The following is a 23,754-nucleotide window of genomic DNA, read 5'->3' as shown; positions in this document are numbered from 1 at the left end:
CATACCCTTCTCATCTCCGTTCGTGACGTAACTCTGTCTGACGCACTCGCCGCTAGCCTAGCTTAGCACAAATGCTGGAGGTAAACGGCAATCTAGCCTACTGCTCCCAATAATTGACAAAACAACATCAACACTTTCCTATTTACATGTTTTGATTTGTATAGTCACAGCATGTACAAATAACAAGGTCACATGAGACACAGCCATCTTCTCTAACCGTATGCATACTGGGAACTATATTCTCAGAAGGCGAAGCACTTCTACTTCTGCGGAGTGATTTATTCCAACTCTGTGCGAACTCTCTGCTCCTCACCACGGGGCTTCTCAGGTGCTGCGAGCAAATCACTCCGCCCAAGTAGCAGTGCTTCGACCAAATGCAATGATTGGACAAACATTTTATGATCATATGCCTTCCACATACGATATAAATACATTTAGACCACTTAACTTAGTGATTGCTATCAGGATGTGAAGAGGCTTTCAACCAGCATAACAATAAAAATTGTTCTGGAACAAATCACCTAGGTACGCCGTTTTGACTGTCGGGAAGAAGTCTGATGCGGAGCTCGCATCAGTGCGGGCTCAGCTAAAGTGCGCATCGAGGGCACATATCAACCACAAAGGTGGGGCCGTTCGTGAGCACCCTTCTGAAACCTAAAATGACAAATGGGACACCCTCCGGGCTAATGGACTTAACAGACACACGCACGCGGCAGCCATTGTAAGTCCACAAGACCGAAAGTGCAGCTCAGAGATCCACTCGTTGATGATCACACGTTGACGTCATTGTGACAAGGTAGTTTGTGACGTCATAAACACCAGCTATTTCAAACCGTGTTTTTGAGACTGTCTTTGTTTCACTGCAGTTTTAAGGAGAAAATATTCAGCAACGGTGCTGACTTATGCATTTGTACATGGTTTGTCTTAAAGCATATTAAAAACACCACCTAGACATACAAACAACATTTAAAAACTTGATTTTCACCACAGGGGACTTCAAATTGTAAAAAAAAAAAAAAAGAAAAAAGAAAAAGGCAAATTGGTTGGCACAACTAATCTACTGGAAATGAGAAAACTCAAAACTGCTTTGCAGCCAGCCAGTTGCTTTATTTTTATTTATTTTTTAGTTTACTCAACTTTTTTATTCAAAATGTTGTAAAATTTCTAATTTTCTTCAGCCACCTTTTCTCAAACAAAATGTGACTTATTGAGTATTATTGAGACAATTCTATAAGCTTTTCTTGTAATGCAAATTATTTTTGGGAGGTGGGGGGGATTTAATATCTGACATTGAATATCTGACACTGAACAATGTTCAACAGCAATGAATTCTTATTCTTCAGCGGCCTCTAGCGGCAGTAGTTTACTATTACAAGTTAGTTTTTTGACTGGTTAGGCCTACTGAAAGTAATGGTCGTGGGTGCACTCTTTTTTTCTTTCCTGTTAATAATAAATTTCATGAGCTTTGTAACTTTTTTTTGTGATAACAGCTTGTTGGATAGACTGTTGGTACAGTTACATAATTCATTTAACAAGTTCATATCTTCAGAAGTTGTCTAGACTTAAGAATTTGGAAGAAATCAACATGCTTTTTCTGAGTGCCTTGCCTTTGAAACTTGTTGTCGCTACTAGGCTGCAACTTTAAGAAACAGGTAATGGCCACTTTGTAACCTGAGCAGAGGCTTTAATAAATGATGGAGCAGTATCTGGGTTCACTATTGCTACGGTTGTTGCTGTTTGCATTTCCAAGGACAGAACGCAGCTGAACAAAGATAATCGAGCTAAAAGCATTTTTGTACAGCATCCTGCGATCAATTAACCTGAGGATGAATCCTGAGTAGTAAGTAGTTAGCCCTCTAAAGAATGTTTACTTTATTGAGGTACTGTCTGTGTTGATAACGGTCAACAGACTTTCTTCAATTACAATGACTAGAGAGAATAATGGCCTCTAGTTTGTGCCGTTAATGCCAGTATTATCTGTTGTGCCCATAATGAATGAGTAAATGCAGCTTGCATTGAGCATGAACACCAGTAGAGTAACATGCATGTCATTTTTTTTCAGTGACTACCTGTTCAAATTGCTGCTGATTGGGGACTCTGGTGTGGGAAAGTCATGTTTACTCCTACGGTTTGCTGTAAGGAAAACATTTTTTTCAGTGCCTGTCATTTTCTGTTTGGTTTTCAGTGAATGGTGTCATTCATTTAAAGTAGCTCACCCCAAAATCTAAATTCTATAATATTTACTCGCCTTCATGGCGTTTTATATCTATATGGGTAGTTTTTTTGTTTTTTACAAAGTTAGTTGATTCTTCTGTTGATGAAAAACACTTATTCCACCAGGATGACACCTATACAGAGAGCTACATCAGCACTATTGGGGTAGATTTCAAAATCAGAACTATTGAAATGGAGGGGAAGACTGTCAAACTGCAGATTGTGAGTAAAGAAATGTATTTCAATTCATATTCAGAGTCAGCTAGTTGGTTTGTGCCTGGTTGTGTCTGAGTTGCTTTTTTTTTTTTTTTTTTTTGATCCAGTTATTAGTTCTGTTTTAAACAAACCCCTATGGAACAAAAACATTTAAAATCTAATTATTATTGTACAGTAACAATAACTGATCATTTGCCAATGAACTTTTACTGAAATGACTATCCAATCACTTGGGTTGGTCCCAATAGAGCAAAAAGGTCCTAAATGCCTGCATAAGGATTGATATTCACATCTTCTCAAAGTTTTTGCAAACAACATTGCTTTTTTAAAACGTGTGCCATGCTTTTCTCCATCCTGAAGTGGGATACAGCAGGGCAAGAGCGATTTCGAACAATAACATCCAGCTATTATCGAGGGGCTCATGGGATTATAATTGTCTATGATGTCACTGAGCAGGTAATACTTTTGAATATTACAGAATGTTTAATATTTTAACATTTTGTGTATGGTCCTGGAGAATTTCTTAATAATAATGATTAATGAAATACTTTGTTTATACAGGAGTCTTTCAACAATGTGAAGCAATGGTTAGAAGAAATTGATCGCTATGCATGTGAAAATGTCTCCAAGTTGCTAGTCGGTAACAAGTGTGACCTTTCCTCAAAAAAGGTGGTAGACTTTACCACAGCAAAGGTAAGCTCTCTGCTTATGCAAATTCATGGTGAGGTCTGTTCTACAGGATTGGCAAATCTAAGCTAAATGTATATATTACATTTAATTTGTACTTTTTCAGGAATTTGCTGAGTCACTCAAAATTCCATTCCTGGAGACAAGTGCCAAGAATGCAAACAACGTAGAGAAGGCATTTTTAACAATGGCCTCTGAAATCCAGAAGAGGATCGGGACAGAGAGTGTTCAGAATGAAACTGTTAAAATGGGATCCAAAATAAACAGTGCCCCCCTTTGGCCTGGTGGAGAGAAGTCAGCTGAGGAGGTCAGCTCTTGTTGCTAGTACTCAATATCATTAAAATTCTGGGTAATATGAAAATCCATATTTTTTGTTTATCGTTCTATGTGTTTTTGTTCCTCCTCTTCTTTCTTTTTCATTTTAAATGTAAAATAAGCCATTGACTTTATGTTTGCACATCCTAAGAAGCTAATGAAGATGAATTTGGAAATGTTTCTGGAAATCATTTTCTGATCATGCATGCATTGTTTTATGTTAAAGGCTCTTTCATCCTTTTGGTGATGGACAAAACCTGTAAGCATACACTACTTTCAAAAGTAAGGGGTCTTTAAGATTATTAAATGTTTTTGAAAGAAGCTTCTTGCTTATAAGGTTGTATTCATTTGATCAAAAAACAGTAAAATCAGTAATATAGTGAAATGTTATTACAATTTAAAATAACTGTTTTACACTTTAATATATTTTAAAATATAATTTATTCCTGTGATGGCAAAACTGAATTTTCAGCAGCCATTACTCCAGTGTCACATGATCCATCAGAAATTAATCAAATATGATTTTGCCTAGAATATATGTGGAAACCGTGATACTTTTTTCAGTATTCTTTGATAAATAGAAAGTTTGAAAGAACACCATTAATTTAAAAATAGATTTTGTTTTTTTTATAAAAGAATAGAAGTTTTTGTCTTTGCCTCTTTTGATCAGTATGAATGAATAAAAGTATTAATTTCTTAAATCTTACTGACCCCAAACTTTTGCATGGTAGTGTATAAATGTCTGATACTATCACCTATTTTTAAAATAAACAATACTATGAAATCTAAGAGAAGTTCAGCTTAAAATATATTTACTTTTCAATTTCTCAAAAAATAAAAATGTATTTCTCTTTTTCTGAGTATAGAAGCACCTTCTGATTGTATTGAGCTTCGTTTACATATGGTAATCAAGCAATTCTGCACTCTCACTGTGCAGTGCATATACAGAAGCTTTTGCACTGCATACAAAGCGAAATGAACACTCGCATCAACCATGTGTTAATTATTATATGCACAGATAAAGCACTGGCCCAAGAGTTGTTGTGCATGGCAATACATAACTTGTGTCTCAGAATCAAAAAGAAAATAAACAATAAATCATGGTCATTATATCTTGGATCTCATTAGTGAAAAAACAGTCAAGTATTCATAGAATTAAGTAGATGTGATATAATATACATTTATAATTTGATGATCAAATTCTGACATTTTGTATATAATATTAATTTTTATGACATTTCAAAAAATCTGAAAGGTGCTTATCTTGATTTATAATCATAGCTCTAAAAGGATGAGGTCAAGCATTGAAAGCATTTGAATCAAACACAAAATGGCACAGAACATTACAACACAACAACAATTCTGCTCAGCTGACACGATCACAATAACATATTTCATCACTGAAAGGTTTCAGGCCTGTTTTATACATCGTGCAGACTCATGTTGAGCTTCACACTGATTCCTGCCTGGGTTACTACACTGTAGGAAAACAATTTATTTAAAAAAAAGGATGTCTGGGCAAAAATGACCAGTATCTTGTCCGTTAAGTTTACAGACATTTTCCTCAACCCTAAAACACATCACAATGCAATGCGTAATTCAAAATACGAGTAAAACACCTGTGTAAAAAAAAAAAACAACAATGCAGAAAATGTCTTCATATTAACACAGTACATCGGGCCTAATTTTTACAGACTTTTCATAGTGTGTAAGTATTTCCTTTTGATATCAGCCGTCTTTTTTCAAACAAATGGGTGAATAGATCACTCCATCATTGTATGTTGCTCATATGTTGATGATAAATAAATGTAACTTTATTTTTCAAATAAAAGTGTAAGCACTTTCATTCTATTTTCTGCTGATTTCAGCATATAATGCGCCTTGACGTTCACTTTCATTGTTTCTTCTGGGACGCAGCACCACCGCATGCATTGTAAAAGCTGTAACTTGTTCAAAAAGCCCCCAAAATAGATGAAACAGGCCTCTGAATGAAAGGTACAACAAGCTTATGAAACGAGAAATTAAAAACCATCAGTACACATTACAACCAGGACTTTTTGCCAGTAAATCTAGCCATATTGGCCAATTTCAGCCTCATGCGTTCCCTGTCCTCTGGGTTTCTCTTCGAGGTGCACTCGAGTGTAGAGTCGGTCTCAAACGAGATGGCCGGGCCGTGTGAAAGCAAAGCCGTCCCCGTCTTCTCCTGAGACAGGGTGGTTGTTGGTGACTGCAGGACCAGCCTGCTCCGCATTGAGTGTCTGAGGCGTAGCAATAAAGGTTTGTGTTGAGGGTACAGCTCCTTCTCTGGCTTGCAGCACAGAAAGCAGGCGGCGCACAACATGCGGAAAATGTAGATCCAGCCGAGGTAGTGAAGCTCCACAATGTTCAAGAGGAAACAACCCAGGCTGATGCTAAACATAAAATTAAGGAAGATAGTCTTTTCGGTGGCTCGAGACACAAAACAATCAGTCCGTGTTGGGCAAGGGTATGTTTCACAGCGGAACAAATGAGGCACCTCAAATCCGAACAGGTAGTACTGACCGACAAGAAACGTGATCTCAAGGACGGAGCGAATCAGGACATGAACAATGTAGATGAGGAGAACCTGACTGGAGAGTGTGGTTGGGTCCTTGCTGACCTCACCGAAATCATCCTGCAGTAGACTTTGCTCCACACTTTCCTCATCCTGTCCACCCCATTCTTCTCCCTGGGGTCCATATGCCAGTTTGACACTCTTCCCTTCCGGCCGCCCAGGGTGCTTGGCCTCTGCCTGGACCCTCTCCGTCTCCAGCTTCTCGTCTTTGGTGATTTTGTGCAGCACATAGATGATGTAGAAGATGGAGGGCGTTGAGACCAGCACAATCTGGAAGACCCAAAAGCGCAAGTGTGAGACGGGGGCGAAAGTGTCATAGCAGACGTTGTTGCAACCTGGCTGCAGTGTATTGCAGGTGAACTTGGACTGCTCGTCACTGTACACGGCGTCTCCCACCAGGGTCACCAGCAGTATGCGAAAGATCAGGAGCACCGTCAGCCAGATCTTACCGATGACCGTCGAATGATTCTGAACCTCTGTTAGAAAGCGGCCCAGAATAGACCAGTCCCCCATTTTTTAATCTGGAGAAAACAAGGAAACGGTGAAAAAGGCAACTAAATTGTGTTATGGTGTCTTCTAATATATTAAGTTAAATTAGTTTTTCTTAAGAGAGTCAAATAATCTACTGTTAATGCAAATTATTACAATATTTCAGAAACTTTCAGTTGCCAACATGTTGATATTTGCATTTCTTCAACATGCATAATTGATGTAAAATTGATTGATTTTTTTGGTGTAATCTCTCTCTTTGCATCATTATTTGGAAGGTCAATCAATGTGCATAAAATGGCTCACTCATTTAATGAAATTGTACAACATCATGTCCATTACATTGATGAATATAACAAAATAGACAAGAAAAAACACTTACCTTTGGTTAATTTGTCTTTTTTTCATACAACTTTGACAAAATGAGCAATTTCATTGCTACATTTGAAAAAGGGCTGTTTGTCGCTGGGAAAGGACCTCAGTGTGAGAGCTGGGGGAAATGGGCTGACCACAGGCATCCATCCAAAACCCTCATTGTACTGTATTCAGACAAAGCGTCCCAATGTACAATGTCACAAAGATTTCAAAATACAATGGGATGCAACATCTATGAATGTCCCTGAACAGTCAAACAAATTGTTTAAAAGAACCTGCTGGAATGGGCAAACAATGCTAATTCATGAGAGATTTTGTCATATACCTGCTCTGAACATGTGAAAGCTAATGAAATTATTCTTCTGCACGATAAATCGTTAAACTCAAATGCCATAATATGAAAGTAAGTACTGACCCATTACACGCATCTTTTTCATATTGAATTATAGAGTCAACTCTGGCTCCCTTATTTTGAAATTTATTATAAACACAACACAACATTTCACCATTTGCGTTTCTGTGCTAGAGGATGGAAATATTTTATATAGAAAATAAAAACTGCAAGCAAGCTAAACAGCTAGACAGACAGATGCACTTTACTGTAAACATTTTGCATACCACACCATCTGCCCGGCGCACAATATCTGCCTTGATTACTCCATATATTATAATATTTTGCATTTGGTTCTCTCACTCCATGCACACCAAAACAGAATGTATTATTTGTTGTACTTTGAGTATTTCTTACTATATTTGTATGGTAGCACTTTCCAAAACATCTGCTTTTCAAGATGCACTTGGAAATTTGGCTGATCCTTGACGTGATCGCGGGCAGCAGCGCAAAGTTGATTTATGCGATGTTTTTTCAAATGTTGTAGCAAATGAGAATTGCAAAATTATTGAATATATTTTGATGCAAAGGTCTTCTTAATGAAATTCAGTTTCAACAATTAATGAATTGTTCAAGCTAATTAAAGCAACAGTTTTTCAATAATGGAAAAATGTGTAAAAGTATGATAATTGGGTTAAAAGGCACCCCTGCTGTTGGGGCGAAAGACAATAATTAACATGATAATAAATATCTGGCTGACTTTTCCATCTGTTGACATGACATTGTTAGATTCAGATGGTAAATATCATATATTAAGTTAGGTGTCCACCTTAGAGATAATCGCCATATTTATAATGAAACCATCATAAATATGATATGAATCATTTCATTAAAATAATTGATTGTTACTATACTGTAAATCTAAATAAAAATGTTATGGGTTCTTCAATGCTTTCAGAATCTTTACTTTTTTAGATAATTTTGTTTCTGTATTTATAAAATATATTTTTTATATTAAGATTTTAATTAGCCTACATATTTACTGAACAAAAAAATTTATTATTTTATTTATCAGAAATAAACAGAAAATAGTACAAACTTTGCTAAAGTGATTGTTTTGGACAAGTGACTTATTATACATTATTAAAAATATATTATTTTACCTAAAGAAAGCTATTTGTATAAATAATATGTGCCTTTTACCCTGTGTTTATTATTATTTTAATATTTTTAACTTTATATCATTAATATAGGCCTAATTAAAAAAATATATTATTATTATTTTACGCAACAACCTGTGGAGTAAAAAAAAAAAGCTCTTGCCTGTACAATTTAAAGAGCTGGACAGACAGACAGACAGACAGACAGATAGACATATCTATATCGATAGATAGATAGATAGATAGATAGATAGATAGATAGATAGATAGATAGATAGATAGATAGATAGATAGATAGATAGATAGATAGATTTGATGTTATTAAAATAAATACGTAATGTTTTAACAATTTCAATAATCTTACTCTTAAGTCAGATGTTTTTATAGCACCTAAAATATGCTATACATTTTCCTTTTAGTATAGCCTGATATGATAATTAATTTACACTTCGTGGTCATTCTTTGTCGTGTGAAAATTCGTTTAATGATATAATACATATTTTATAATTATAACAAATAAAAAGTATCATTGCTCTAAAGTGTTCGTGAGTGCAGTGCTGTGATGGAGTGAGCTGGCAGAATCTCAGCAGCAGCAGCAGCAGCGTATATCAGATGAAATGGTTTGGCCCTCGGGGTTACAGGAAGTTGTAGCAGCTGCCATGTTTAGCTGCTTTGTTGTAGATTTCTTGTAGGTTTCCTGCAGATTTTTTTAAGTGTTGCAATGGAGCCGAGCTGGAGTTCATTTTTATTTCAGGTAAGCCAGCCGTTCGAAATAAATACCAACCGCGCGGGAAAAAATAGAAAATCGATCGGGACTCTTAAAAACAGCGCGTAGCGCGGAGATTTAAGCTTTAAAAGCGGGATTTTAAGGCTGTAAAAACAATGGTAGCTAAGCTAGCTCACATTAGCCGCTAATGCTGCATCTCCCCAGACTTCCAGCTGTGAACTATGAGGGAGACGTACAAGGGATTTCTTTCCCTCTTTTCCACCTCTCCTTCCAATTCACACTTTTTTACGTGCCTTTTGCCTTTTTTTATCTTAAGTTAAACACTTTTACGCTGGCATCTTATGCCTTAGTTTTAGGTACTCATTGATTTTGTGACACAAATTGGATGTTTTGGCCAGACGCAACGTCCATGTCTGCGTGTATAATAATAGAATACGGTGTTTAGGTGCATTTTTTGGCACAGCGTTTTAATACTTAGTTTATCTTTCCCTATCGATCGCCATGTTTCACCGCTTTTCCTTTTCTTTATTTTTATTTGTTGTCAACGCAGCTCCCTTGGTTACTTTTATTGGAGGGAACATGGGGATAATGGCTGTGTTTCAAAACCTTCTGACCTGCCCACCTAGACATCATAATCGAGACAGAATACTGTATAGAACACTTATTATGATACTGTGAAATTTTGTCTAGGTTGATTTCTCACAGTCGTAATGAATAGTCGTGTGGTGCAAGTTTGAAAACGCATCTTAAATGTTGACTTATATTCTCTGTCCAACTTTAAAAAGGTGTTCATTTGGAATTCATTTTAAACTATGCTTTACAGTTATCTCAGGCTAACTTACTGATATCCATAATAGTATGCATGCCATGATTATGCCTGCAATGATGTTACAAATGCAATGCATGCTTTATGTAAGTGTGATGCAAATGTTGATGTATGAGGAATCTGTGCATGTTTATGGTGAAAGTGCAACACTTAGGTTGTGGCTGTTATTAACTGTCCTTTTTTACTCTTGACTCTTATGAATTATTATTTTATTTTAAAAAATATATATATTTGGTCGTTTGCTGAATGAATGAATAAATGCAAATGCATAGAGATCCACCAATAGGCTATCAATTTTTACAACAATACCAATGCTGCTTTTTTTTTTTTTTTTACATATATGATAATTGATATGCAAAATCGATGTTTATAAAATGTATTATTTCTGCCTTTCCACACAATAATAATCATGCTACTTTTTTATTTAAAATTATTATTAGTAGTATTGATTATGCAAAGTTGTTTTGCAATCTAAATGGTTTATTTTAAAATTCCAGATTTGTTTTCATATTCTTTTGGGGCTGTCTAACAGTTAAGATTGATTTCTATGCTTTTCTCAATCAATTATATAAGAAAGTTAAATTAGCCTAGAAAAGAAAAGTTAAATAAGAAAGTTACTTTACCTGTGAAAACTGTTGTTTCCTGTTTAATGCACTGGGTGCTATTCTTTAGAGCTGTTAAAAACGAATTAAGTTAAAAAGAAAACTACCGGTATTGATCAAGCCAATTATTACATGTAGTCAAGACATTTAAACTTCATCTTAGTCCAATTATGCTTTCTTTTCTAGAGGTACAAGGAAGTAGTGTTTTCTTTCTATCGACTTCTCCCCTGGGAGAGAAACGCATTTGAAGCGCTCTATGACTCTAAGATTTGTTCCAGAAAAGTTTGCCAAAATGCATTTACTTTTGGAATAGAAGCAGACCATGTCCAAAAATGTTAACTGTAGGAAAGGCATGCTGCATCTTGTGTGTTTCATCATCATCATCTTACTTATTTTTAATTGGATATGTACTGAAATATTTTTGCCATTGCAGTCAGCTCCTGTGAGCATAGATTCTAGAGATGAAATGATATGAAAATTAATTTCACAATAATAGTGTCCAAAACGATCACATTTATCAAAATTATCATGTGCTATTGTTAAAATGTGCTGGAAATGTTCAGAAAGTACTGATAAGCCAAGTTTCCACCTCAGGAACATTCCCCAGGAACTAGGGACTTTGGGGTGGTACTCGGTGTGTTTCGACCACAGATACCAGGGTCTAAATGAAGTCCGGGTAAAAAAAATTCCCTCAGAAAGTCCCTGCTCATGAGGTAGTACTTTTCCAAAGTTCAGGAACTTTCAGGGGTGGGACTAAGGCACTGAACATGCTCATTGGTTGACTCCACCCAGCATTTTATTTAAGTCTGTTGCTGTGCACGCAGTAAGAGTTGTTTACTATTCGAATCAACGATGGAGTTTAAAAAATAAGACAGATGGACAGACGACGAGGTTCAGGGCAGGCTTTATTAAGCTTGTATGCGGAGAACGAAATCCAGCGGGAACTGGAAAGTCTTGCACAGTCCTACGTCACTGGACTAATTTGCCTATTTTCATGGTACCGTGATGGAAACGCAGACAGCAACAGGTCTGGGGGGAAAGAAGTTCCTGGGACAAATTGCTCCAGGTAATTTCGGTGGAAACACGGCTATAGACTACATGCTGATCATTTGACCAAGTTTCATGTCGAAAACCAACAAAAACAAATAAAATTAGCAGCATTATTCACTTTTTGTTTGCATAAACATTAAAATAATAGCATTAACAGTGATGGCCGGATTTGAAATGAACAAAAAAATATTAGCTAGGTGACTTATAGCATATACTTATCTACTAACATGTATTGCATGTTCAAGTAAAGTTTTGACCCAAAAAAAGTTTTATAAAATAAAAATAAAAAAATTGTGAAAAGGTTTAGTCAAAATCATAAATTATAGGCATTTTACCCACTCCATTACCAATTCTATGCATAGTTGAGATTTTTATAATGCACATTAGCTTATTTTTCATCTGCTGCTTAAAATTTACAACAAAAAGCGGCCTGATTTTCACTTTGGTCTGAACAAAAACAACAGACAGGCTGAATGAAAATGTAATCCACTCTCTGACAGTAGGTGGCGCTTATGGAACTGCACAATAGAGCTGTTTACCTGGTAACCTCCGTTAACAAAGAACACTACTTTATTAGGCATAACACGGAGTTCGTTGAAGCTTTTCTGAAGACAGTCGGTTCCCCGTTAGAGATTCATTCATATAATTAATTCATACTTACATTTTCATATGCACTCTGCCTTCCGTCATGTTTTCACACAAAGCGAGACTGTTGCTATCTTTGCTTAATGCTGAACGGTAATTATCGTGAAATGTTCAAATTATGATCATCAAATACGGTTTTAATGATAATTAAAAATATTAATTTTTTATCGTGGTTTATCGTCAAACTGGGACCGCTTTATCCCTAATTGATTCATTGTTATACACAATCTGAAACTTTCTTGATCACATTATGCATGTTTCTCTACTGTTCTTAGAAGTTTCTTCAATCGGATCGCCATCCTCCAACATCTTACGTGCACTGATCATAATCCATATGTGATTTTGAGTAAGCCTAACCATACTTGCTCATCCGGGTATTGTCAGTAACCAGAGTTCACTGAACATTTGGGAGATGGCGTAAGCAACACCATGTTTGTTTTTAAAAAAGCTTGCTCAAATTTATTTCCAAGTGCCTTTTATATTATATGTAATATGTTGGTAGTTACAAACTTTCATCAGTTTTATAAGAGATCAGTTATTTGGTTTGTAGACCTAAAAAGTGCTTCATTTGTTCTGCTTGATTTCATCCATGTGATGAGGCATCTAATGAGACGACTGTCTAGCGCGTCACTCCTCATTGTTCTGCAGGCGTCTGAGGTTATTCATGAGCAAGGCTTTGTCCGGCTCCCAACAGGCATCTCTTAATCCGTCTGCAGCAAACAAGAATTTGATTCACTGTGTTCTGTCTTTGGAGTAAAGGAGTTCTGCTCACTCTTGCTCTTACCTACAGTTTTGGACAGGTTACATGAGGAGATATGTCAGTTTTTATATCCCACCGATGTTTAATTTTATCATTGTTATAAGCTATTCCGCCAACAACAAGGCTTGTAATAGGCTTAAACAGATTTATCCGTGCATCTGCCATCTTCACAGATCACGGCTAAAGTTTGTGCTGCAGATCAGAGTGTCTACTGGCCGTTTTTGTCAAGTCCAATTCCTACATTATGCCTGTCACAATGCGGATTAACCTATATACCAATACCATCATTTAAATATAGACTGACAATAGCACCACATTTTAAATGCAATTAGTTTGCTTCAGGTTTCATTTTGCTTTGTCATGCTTGTCAGATATTGGTCTGTGTTTCAAAGTGTCTACAGTGTTCTTGCGTTTTTATGTGCACTGCTCAACCTCCATATTATTTCTATTGGCGTGACCTCAGCCTTCAATGCGAATTTGTGTCAAAAGCATCCAAGCAGCATGAAGAGTAAGTTGCTGTCACAGTTTGAACGTTTATGGCTGCTTGAATGGGTCCATATATAGGCTACAAATATACTCTCAGAACCATGTCGCTAAAAGTACTATCCATAGCAAATAATGCTGGGTTAACAACAGTGTTAAAATCATTCAGACCTCAAAGCAGCTGGGTCCTGTTTAATAGCACATTTTGTAGAGCCAGATTACCTAATCAAGCCCACAAAGACCTCCTATGGGGATTTTAGGTCAAAACCAAAACTTGTATGTTCTTTCATACTTTTAGGATATGTAAGCCTGTAAGGTTTATGGCGTTTCCCCAGCCGTCGTCGGAGGCAGGTCCAGCCTGCGGGTCTCTCGTTACTGTAGGCTTTACTATATTTCCTCAGAGGCACAATTGTGTTCGTGAATGGCCATCCCCACCCACCAACTGGATGCCGTGACCAATAGGACAATGCAGGCAGCTGCAGAACGGGGAGTCTAATAGTCGTGTAGACTTTCAGCTGCTCTTGTTTTAGGCCCTGCTATCAGTGTCCCCCCCCCCCACACACCCCCCACCCCACACCTTATGAGCAAGTTATGACCTCCACTCACTTATTTTTTTTTCTCTCAGCCATAATACTTTTTTGTAGTAGTAGACGACAAATTTAGCTTATTTTTACATTTTATTTTACAATTTTTATATATCTATAATTCTTTATTTTATTTTTATTGAGAGTATTATTTTTATATTGCAATGCTTGCTTTGTTGTTGTGATTATACCACTTTGTTTGTTTCGTTTCAGCTTTTCTCGTTTTTGCTACTTCAGCCATTTGTGGAAAAAATTTGTCTAATCCTATTCGTCGACTGTATCTTTAATGTATAAGTATGTTCTGTTGTGGTTTTATGTTCCTTTACCTGTAACAAATTCTGGCCAACACTGAAAAAAGCATTAATTTTTCCTTTGCTATCTAATGATGTATTTAATGGTTCACCCAACAAATATAATTCTCGTTATTTTCACAAACTTATGTTGTTTTAAACCCATGTGGATTCTGTATAGGGATGCACCGTAATGAAAATTCTGGGCCGAAACCAAAAATTCTGGGTGCACTTGGCTGAAAACCGATAATGCTTTTTAAAAATTATTTATTTTTTATTTTACATGAGCTTTTTTTGCATAATTGTATTAATATTAAACTTTTTGATAATAATATTGACTTATTTTATTTTTTTAAACAAGCCAGTAAAATATATATTTTTTTCACTTTTATTGAAAGTAACAGTAAAATTTGACAGAAAATATATTAATATTAAACATCAATATATTATTTATTTAGTTCTATGCAACAGAATCAGATTTAACAGATTTTTTTTTGGACCAATTATCCAAATAATGTATAGTCCTACAAAGCTATTATTTTCAGAGCATGTGAGCAAAGAAGTGTGGAGCGGATCAGTGAACGAGATTGTACCGCATTTTACCAGCGTTGCTCAGCTGAACAATGAGGGGCGGGGCAGCATATAATTTTTCTCTTTCGGCCAAAAACCGAAAATGCCTTTTTTGGCGAGAGGCTGCTCACTGTAGAACAAATGGGTGGAGCTTATGTCTAGCTCCTTCTCGCTAGATGTCCAGCGAGGAGGAGCGAATTTAATTTGAGCCTAATGGGTGGAGCTAGAATATCCAACCAAACCCTAACCCTACCCACAACTCTATCCCTCCACCCCATTAGACATTCAGAGAGGTGGATCTGGACTATCCCCACCCCATTAGACGTCCAGAGAGGAGGAGTTGGACGTCATTTGACTCTGCAGTGAGTACCACTTGTTTTCGGCGGCCGAAATTTCGGTGCATCCCTAATTCTGTCTTTTGTGGAGCACTACATAAGTTTAAAAGAGTTTCCGTGCTGCCCTTTTACAATCAAAGTAAGCGCAAACAGACACTGTCATGATCCAAAAATGAATTGAAAATGCTGTAATAGTAGCCATGCACTATATTCCATGTTTTTGTTTTTTATTAAAGGTATTTATAATAGCTCTTTGTCATAAACAGATTGTTTTCCCCTCCGCAGTAGCTCTCAAATGTCATTTGCACTTCCACATATTTAAACATGTTTAGCAGCATTAACATACAAATGTCTTTATTTGCCATGTTTGAATGTGCAAATGAGATTTGAGACCTGCATTTATGGAATACACTGGATACTTTTACAGTGCTTTTTGTCAGTTTTGGAGCTTGACGGGTGGCTTTCATTGTATGGAAAAGAGCCATCATGTGAACATTCTGCCTTTAAACTTGCTCCGCTGACCATGTAATCTCACTATATGTGTATTGCAGTCGTTGTTGTCTATGATATGTAAGTTTAGCAGAGCGTCCTGACCTGAGCCTGTGAGGCCAGTCACATGAGAAACTGCTTTCATTACAGACTCAGATTATTTTACATGCAGTAGATTTATGTTTGCAGGCAGTTTCTTTTGCGAAAGCGCTGGAGTCTCTGATATGATACACACGTCTGCACATTTGCTTCTTGCCCTAACGTGATCTATAAATTCCTATTAGTCACACAAGGATTAGGTTGGCCAAGAATCATTTTTTTATGCCTCTGCTTTTTCTCCTCTTGAAGCGTGTTGCTGTTTTCTTAAAGAGTAGGTTGCTTTTTATGGACAGTTTTCAGCATATTCTCTTACATCTAAATAAATTATAGTTCCTTCTCATTCTCTCTCTCCTTCACTCTCTGTCTAGCTTTCTCACTCTCCAATATCTCATTAGTCATCCTGCACTTTGCTGAACAGCTGACTCGTCCCCCTGCTAAGTCCCAGTCAGGGCTTCTCTTGTTTTCCAAGTTGCACAGATGCCCTGGAAATGAGTCAGTTTCTATTTTTGCTAAACATTTAACACCGTCTCTCAGCTGATGTCGTGTCTACTTCATGCTGGCCAATAGCAACACTGGCTCATAATATCACAGCCAGGCGATTCACACAGCTAGGGCTATGAGTTTGCATCGTGTGTTCAAATCAAATGATATACAGTCAGGTTTTATTACAGGTGAATTTATTTATTAATATCGCTTAATATTGAAAAAATAAATGTATGCAAGGATACATTAAATTGATCTAAGTTCAAGAGTTTTTATAATGTTTCAAAAGGTTTCCTCAAACATATTAAGCAGTACAACAGTTTTCAACATTGATAATAAGAAATGTTTCAAATCAGCATATTAGAATGAATTCTGAAGGATCATGTGACACAGAAGACTGTTGTAATGATGCTGAAAATTCAGCTTTGTCATCACAGAAATAAATTCAAATGAAATGCATTTAGACAGTTTTGCTTTGATCAAATAAATTCAGTCTTAGTGAGCATAAGACAAGAACTTCTTTTAACAAATGTTTAAAAAAAATCGTACCAACCTCAAACTTTTGAGCTATAGTTTATATTAATGTAGTAACAGTTTTTGGTTTTGTTTAAATGAAATTTTTAACAGTTTTTTTGTTTTTTGGTAAAAGCTTCAATGAAATGTTCAACATTTTAAAAGTCTTTTCTTCCTCTATTCCAGCAGGCCAATGAAGCCCTCCACCACCAGCATCAGGTCTCGCAGAACAGTCTTCTGCCTCTGCTCAACTCTGAGCCGCTGGATCAAAAGCCTGTTCTTCCCATTCCGCTCGACCAGAAGCCCCCAGTCAGTGCGGCTGACCTCCTCAAAGACAACATGGGCGGCGGGACGGGCGGAGGGGGTGGAGGTGGTGGTGGCGGTGGTCCGGTGGTTATAAAGAAGGAGCCCAAGTCGAAGACGCCCTTCATATGCGGCTACTGTAACAAGGCCTTTCGGGACAGCTACCACCTCCGGCGGCACGAGTCCTGTCACACGGGCATTAAGATGGTGTCACGGCCCAAGAAGACAACCACAGCGCCCACCATGGTGCCTCTCATCTCCACTGTGCCACGCGACAACAACGGCAACCCCTCCTACGTCTCCACGATGGCGGGCATCCTCACCACGGCCACCACCTCTGCGTCAACGGCCGCAGGCATCATGTCAGTCCTGCCTCAGCAGCAGCCGGCCGTGCCCAAAAAACCCCCCAAACCTGTGAAGAAGAATCACGGCTGCGAGATGTGCGGCAAGGCCTTCCGTGACGTCTACCACCTCAACCGCCACAAGCTCTCGCACTCGGACGAGAAGCCCTTCGAATGCCCCATCTGTCACCAGCGCTTCAAGAGGAAGGACCGTATGACCTACCACGTGCGCTCGCACGACGGCGGCGTGCACAAGCCGTATATCTGCTCCGTTTGTGGGAAAGGCTTCTCACGGTAGGTTCAGCAATTCACTATTGACTTAACAGCAACATTATTTTCTTTCTGGGTCTCATGAAAAAAAACTGTTTAATATGTCTTGCATGTACTTTGAAGTTGTTTTTATTGTGTGCAACTTCCTCTCCAACAGGCCGGATCATCTTAGTTGTCATGTCAAGCACGTACACTCTACAGAACGACCCTTTAAATGCCAAGTAACGGTATGACTACACACTAATAATTATATTTTTCATAAAATGCTACATAAAAAAAAAAAGTCCACTTTTTTTTTTCTTTACAAAGAAAATGTAAAAAATTATTCTTTATAAACATTTGTATTTAACAATGTATTTTTAGATTTACTATAAATAACATTTGTTTTTCATAAAATGGTTATTTTTCACAAATAATCTGCATTTTTTTTTTACAATGTATTTTTATATTACTAGAAATATGATTTGTTTATATTTTTTATAAAATGTTACACTGTCAAAAAAAAACAAAAAAGTTCTTTACAAAGATTTTTTTTAAAGTCTTTAGAAACATAATTTAACAATGTATTTTAAAAAAAAATTATATTTACTAGATATTTATATTTATCTATAAAAGGTTACATTTTCACAAAAGATCCACAATTTTTTCCTTACGAATTGAAAATATATATATTTATTATTTTTCATAAAATGATCATTTAAAAAAAAATTCTTTGCAAAGAAATTTTTTACATTTTTCTTTAGAAACAATATATACAAAAATTAATATTTATATTTGTCATATATATTTATGTTTCATAAAATGTAATAGTTTTTGAGATTTTTTTTTTTTTTTTTTGCAAAGTAAAATAATGTTCTTTCTTTGGAAACATTTTTTCTTTAACAATTTTTATAAATATGTATAATTGTCTTAAAATTTTTACAGAAAAACATTTTCATCCCTGCTAAGTAACATAAGATCACATGTCCCATGCTCTCTTGTGAGTTTCATTGGTCTATCACACTCCTTTCACACTGATTTGTCTTTCCACTACAGGCCTGCACGTCCGCCTTTGCCACCAAAGATCGTCTACGTTCACACATGATACGGCACGAAGGCAAGGTTACCTGCAACATCTGCGGGAAGATGCTGAGTGCCGCCTACATCACCAGCCACCTCAAGACCCACGGGCAGGCCGGCTTCACATCCCCCTGTAACAAAGGTATACCAATTCTCCAACAATTTTCAAATGTCCTCTGGGATGACTTTAACACTCAGAGAGAAGTGCCACTGGAATCTCTTGATCCTGCCACATACATTAGTGCTTCCTGATCATTTGCCACAAGTGTGATTTGATGTGGCCTTTACGTGCTAAAAGTCGTCTTTTTTCCCCCCAACTTGGCCTTTTAAAGTGCACAAGTCAACTGTCTACTGTGAATGTTAGATATTTGTAGAGATGAATCAAAAAAAGACAGGGCTCAACTGTAAGTATTTTTTTCAGATTTCTTCAGTATATTTTTCATGTTACGTTTTTACAAAAACAAATTCCACTTTTTAAAGTATTTTTTTTTCTTTAGAATCATTTCTTTTTAATAATGTGTTTTTATTTTTCCAATAAATAGTATTTACATTTTTCATATTTAAAAAAAAAAATGTAAAAAAAGAAAGAAAAAAAAGTTTGTTGTAAATTCTTTTTGTAAAGGAAAAAATACAAATATAACATGCTTTTACTGGTAAACGATGGTATGGAATGCAAAACATTAATGATTAGTTTGTAGATCTTACTGACTCTTTCAAGACTATCAGAAGTAATTTTTGACAATCTCATATGTTAGCCACTTTGATTAATATTTAGTGATGAATGAATCAGCAGAATTTGCCACAACAGCGTAAGAATATCTCACAGTAAACAATGTTTACATTTGGAGGGCATAAAAGTTGATGCACAGTGCACACTATCAATTAATGTCAAATTTTCAATGTCAAATTGGCAACATGGTACAACTAGCCTGAAACACTCTCACACTGACCCTGGGCCATCCTTGTTGATGAACCCTTGTGTTTTCTGTCTTGCCCATAGAGAATCCCTAGAAATAATTTCAATGTTTTATTCACCCTCTTCTTTCCCACCTTTTTTGGCTAGACTCTAACAACGTGTGCAACTCTGCCTCAATCACGTCAGTCACTGCTTCAACCGCATCCAACACTACGGCCATGAACCGCGGCACCGCAAGCAACCACGTCACCATCGCCGCCCAGATGAACATCACCACCAACACGGTCAATATCACCTCCCCTGTCAGCCTTCAGCACCCGGTCACCATCACTACTCCCGTCAACATCGCCTCTGTCAACATCCCAGCCACGGGGCCCATGAACATCGCCCATCCCGTCGCCATCACTTCGCCCATGTCAATGAACATCACCGGTCCGCTCAACATCGCCATGAGGCCGATGGAAAGCATGCCTTTCCTCTCGCAAGTCCTGCCTTCCTCCCCGCCCTGGTAGAACCGAACGTCCTACCCGGCCTCTCCTCGTAAACCTCATGTCTCCCGTTATAGTCTTCCTCTCCAGCTGTGAGGGAAAAAAGAGCCTGGAGGAATGGCAAGTATAGGAAAACAACAGTCCGCAGCGGCAAGGAATCACGCGGAAGTTAGCTGGCACTTTGCGTCTCCAACGCTCGGCAGAGAGACCAGCAGATCCAGATTGTCTAGAGTTTAGTGACGGACAGGAAAAATAGTTATTGCATGGAGTGGAAGACTGACATGCTGTATGTTTGGTGATTTCACTTTCACTTTTCTAGTGCCAGAAAATCCTTGCCAGCCGACTGTTTGAAGCGGAGCACGTCGCCGCTTCATTGTTAGTGTTAACGGTTTAAGGACTTTGGCAAATATTAACTGTGAGGATTTTATTTTTGTTACGTTAGCTTGCTTATCAGTATTTCATAGTTTTATGCATTTTAATGAGTCACGTACAACAAAAGGGACAGTGGCTTCCAATAATGGAAGATGAGAGGGTTTTTTATTTTTGAGACAATACTCTACAAATGAGGAAAACTAAAATTTAGAATAAGTTTTTAAAAGGCCTCCTTACGTTGTAAGCCTTTTAATCTGTAGCTGTGTTTTTATTATAATTATTATAATTATTATTTTTTATAGGTAATCTTTGCAGTTGGTCATTCCTGATTGTAGAATAATTGCATTCTGTTTCAGTAGCTGGGATATTCTTCTGCTTAGTGGGGTTGAACATTTACAGTAACAATCTGATGAACTCTTGCACTGAACACATATCTCTTTAGCGACTATTCTGACGGCAGTATTATCTTAGATCAAATATTTTGAGTGTTCATATAGATGCCTGGTCACCAAGTGGCCGACTTCAACACTGAAAGGTCCATTTTTATCCTGAATCTTATCTTAAGAGCATTTAGTTTTGTAGCCGTGACGTCTCTGCTCTTCCTTTCTGAAGGACGAGGGCTGTTTTTCCTTAGGACCTTTTGCTCAGGAAATATGCTGAGGGTGTCCCAACTTACTCTGCTCCTGTAGTGTACAGAATCACGCCTAACGCTTTCTTCCAGGCCTGAATTTCTCACACTAAACATTGTTTCCTTTATTGGCGAATACTGAGACGCACCTCAAGAGGTCGAGGTGCCAAATACTCTTTAGCTGTTGACGTGATCGTCCATCGCAGGAGCATTAAGTTAACCTCTGTTGCTTGTTTGTTTACCCCAGTCACAGTGAAAACCAAAACTGCCTTCAAATTTGCAGGGTTTGTCATCTTGTTCAGAGTAACCCTGTTCAAAATAACAGAATCGGCCGTCGCAATTATCCCCAAACTAGCTTTTCTCTTTGATTTTCTCTCTCAGTGGGATATATAAAAGCAATATGCCTTTCTCAGTCCTCCCAACCGGACAGCTGCCAGCCCATTTTATGTGTTATGATATGGGGAAACTGATGCAAGGTATGTTGTCACGTGTCGCCCTCTAAACTGGGTTTGCGTGCGCTTGTGTAATGTGAATGAGTCTCAAACAAAGAGTAAAACCAGCTGAATGTGATCGTACTTTTAACTGATGATGTCATAGCTACCACCGTCTGGGTGTAAATTGCTGAAAAAAGGTTTAGTTTGTATTAACTCGCACCCCCCATCGTTTCCCAACCGGCGTTGACCTGGTAGAAAAACATTTGCGGTCTTAAGTTAGTATTACATGGACTTACATGTAGACATGCGAAAGCTAAAATAACTCGATGGCCTATTTAATTTTTCGTTCTGTTTGTTTTAAATGTTGCCTTTAGTCGAGGCGGATTATTTCGGATGAGTTTCGAGAACTGGAATTCGAGGAATGTGACTGAAAACACTACAACAACAACAAAAAAAGAACGCGTTTTTAATTGTGCTCGTGATTAAATGTGTGTCCTTCCGCAATGGCGTCACTTCCGTGCCTGAACTGCATGTCTGAAAATGCCACCGTGAAACACATCAGTCTTCTCTCTGACAAGACGAGCAGTGCTCAGCGATGGAAACAACTGGGCGGCCAACTGCAGTTTAACTGTTTACCAAATGTGTGTGGAGATTTAGAATCTATTTTGCATATGAAATATCAAGTTGCCATGTTTAAGGAATTAAGAATCTGTTATTTTTTTTTTTATATCCTATAAAGTATTGCTAATGAAGTTACTCCTTATGCATCAGTATCTTTTAAAGAACATTAATGGGGAAAAACGAGAAAAGACTTTGTGTTTGGTTTTGGATTGGAGAGTTTAAAATGAGTCCAGTCCTTTCATGTCCTTTTTGATTAAATTGGCAAACCCATGTGAAGGCCAATGAATGTATATCTTTGTACAAAAACATTTAGCTCAGAGAACGTGGTAGTTATGATAGACACATGCAAGGAAAATAACCTTTTATAAGACCTTTTGTATTAGAACATTAACATTGGTAATTTTGTATATACGAAGACTAGGCTTTTTTTGGTTAGCAGAAAGGTAAAAAAAAAAAAAAACATTCCTACATTTTTTTTTTTAAGTGTATGTCAAGAATAATTATGTAAACACATTGCGCAATGTTTTATGTGCCTTTTATTTGGGTTGTCTAAATAAAAGAAAACTGTCAAGTATGATTTGCCTCATTCTCTGAAAGCTTTTGCTATTGCAAATTGATTTAATAGAACAGCAAACAAAAAGAAATGTGTATTCGCATCAGTATAATCTTACCTGAACATTGCCATACTGAGTATCTTTCAGTAAATATTCTATAATCAGTTTTTACATTTCTGTTCAAAAGTTTGGGATCAGTAAGCTATTCAGAAAGAACACATTTTAAACTAATCAAGTGACAGTAAAGGCATTTGTTACAAGAAATATGCATTTCAAATAAACGCTGTTCTTTATATTTAAAGAACCGTTTTTAACATTGATAATAAATATTACTTGTGCACCAAATCAGCATATAAATAATTTGTAAAGGATCATTTGACACTGAAGATTGGAGTAATGATGCTGAAAATTCAGCTTTGCATCACAGGAAGAAATTACATTGAACAACACTTCATTTAAATTGTAGTAATTTATTTGCAATATTACTGTTTTTATTGTATTTTTGGTCAAATAAAAGCAGCCTTGTGAGCAAAGAGACTTCTTTAAAAAATAAAATCCAGACTTTTGAATGATAATATACAATTAATGTATAGTGCATACATTAGGCATCTGACCATAGCGACACACTGCTTTCATGTGTCCTGTATATAGGCTATGTTTGGTTATGGTAATGTCATATGGATTTAAATGCATCCATCCATCAATACTAAACTCACTCTCATTTAGAGCTGACAAACAATATTTGTGGATGTCAACATATAGAATATAGACAAAATGCAACTGTCATATTGTGTCTTCTAATGCCATGAGCAATAATAATGATGATGATGGAGGAGTGTAAACTAGGTTTGTGATCTGTAAATCTAGGTTCCAGTTTACAAAGTGCAATGCAGTTGATACAAATCAATAGTAAAGTATTTTTTGTGTTATTG

At 36.9% G+C, this 23,754-nt stretch overlaps 3 protein-coding genes across 4 annotated transcripts; 2 read left to right on the top strand and 1 right to left on the bottom strand.

Annotated features, from left to right (window-relative positions):
* Positions 1-1,826: 1,826 nt before the first annotated feature.
* Positions 1,827-3,442, top strand: LOC311091204 (ras-related protein ORAB-1; the record flags this gene model as incomplete). Its single annotated transcript, XM_084127029.1, has 6 exons — positions 1,827-1,840; positions 2,063-2,135; positions 2,341-2,436; positions 2,791-2,886; positions 2,992-3,123; positions 3,224-3,442. 6 exons carry the CDS (start codon positions 1,827-1,829, stop codon positions 3,440-3,442), a joined length of 630 nt encoding a protein of 209 aa, XP_083983155.1.
* Positions 3,443-4,276: 834 nt separating this feature from the next.
* On the bottom strand, positions 4,277-7,007 carry LOC311091127 (gap junction delta-2 protein). Its single transcript, XM_084126891.1, has 2 exons — positions 6,897-7,007; positions 4,277-6,546 (listed from the first exon to the last, which is right to left on the bottom strand). The coding sequence occupies exon 2, from the start codon at positions 6,536-6,538 to the stop codon at positions 5,474-5,476; it is 1,065 nt and encodes a 354-aa protein (XP_083983017.1). The 5' UTR covers positions 6,539-6,546; positions 6,897-7,007; the 3' UTR covers positions 4,277-5,473.
* A 1,989-nt stretch (positions 7,008-8,996) lies between these two features.
* On the top strand, positions 8,997-22,842 carry vezf1b (vascular endothelial zinc finger 1b). 2 transcript variants are annotated; one of them, XM_084127427.1, is made up of 6 exons: positions 8,997-9,134; positions 15,199-15,279; positions 17,023-17,774; positions 17,908-17,977; positions 18,786-18,951; positions 19,873-20,773. In XM_084127427.1, the coding sequence occupies exons 1-6, from the start codon at positions 9,102-9,104 to the stop codon at positions 20,235-20,237; spliced, it is 1,467 nt and encodes a 488-aa protein (XP_083983553.1). In that variant the 5' UTR covers positions 8,997-9,101; the 3' UTR covers positions 20,238-20,773. The 2 variants fall into 2 exon arrangements, with proteins under 2 accessions (XP_083983553.1, XP_083983554.1); XM_084127428.1 differs by lacking the exon at positions 15,199-15,279 and having other exon boundaries at positions 9,009-9,134; positions 19,873-22,842.
* Positions 22,843-23,754: the final 912 nt, after the last annotated feature.

Source organism: Abramis brama (assembly GCF_963993115.1).
Source record: "Abramis brama genome assembly, chromosome: 10".
NCBI lineage: Eukaryota > Metazoa > Chordata > Actinopteri > Cypriniformes > Leuciscidae > Abramis > Abramis brama.
Note: the sequence above shows the minus strand (reverse complement) of the source record. Positions and strands in the feature narration are given on the sequence as shown.

Coding starts and splice junctions, on each gene's coding strand:
- vezf1b (XM_084127427.1), top strand. CDS start 9,102: ATGGAGCCGAGCTGGAGTTCATTTTTATTTCAG. Junction 15,280..17,022: donor GGACGTCATTTGACTCTGCA/GTGAGTACCACT, acceptor CCTCTATTCCAG/CAGGCCAATGAAGCCCTCCA. Junction 18,952..19,872: donor CACATCCCCCTGTAACAAAG/GTATACCAATTC, acceptor TTTTTTGGCTAG/ACTCTAACAACGTGTGCAAC.
- LOC311091127 (XM_084126891.1), bottom strand. CDS start 6,538: ATGGGGGACTGGTCTATTCTGGGCCGCTTTCTAACAGAGGTTCAGAAT.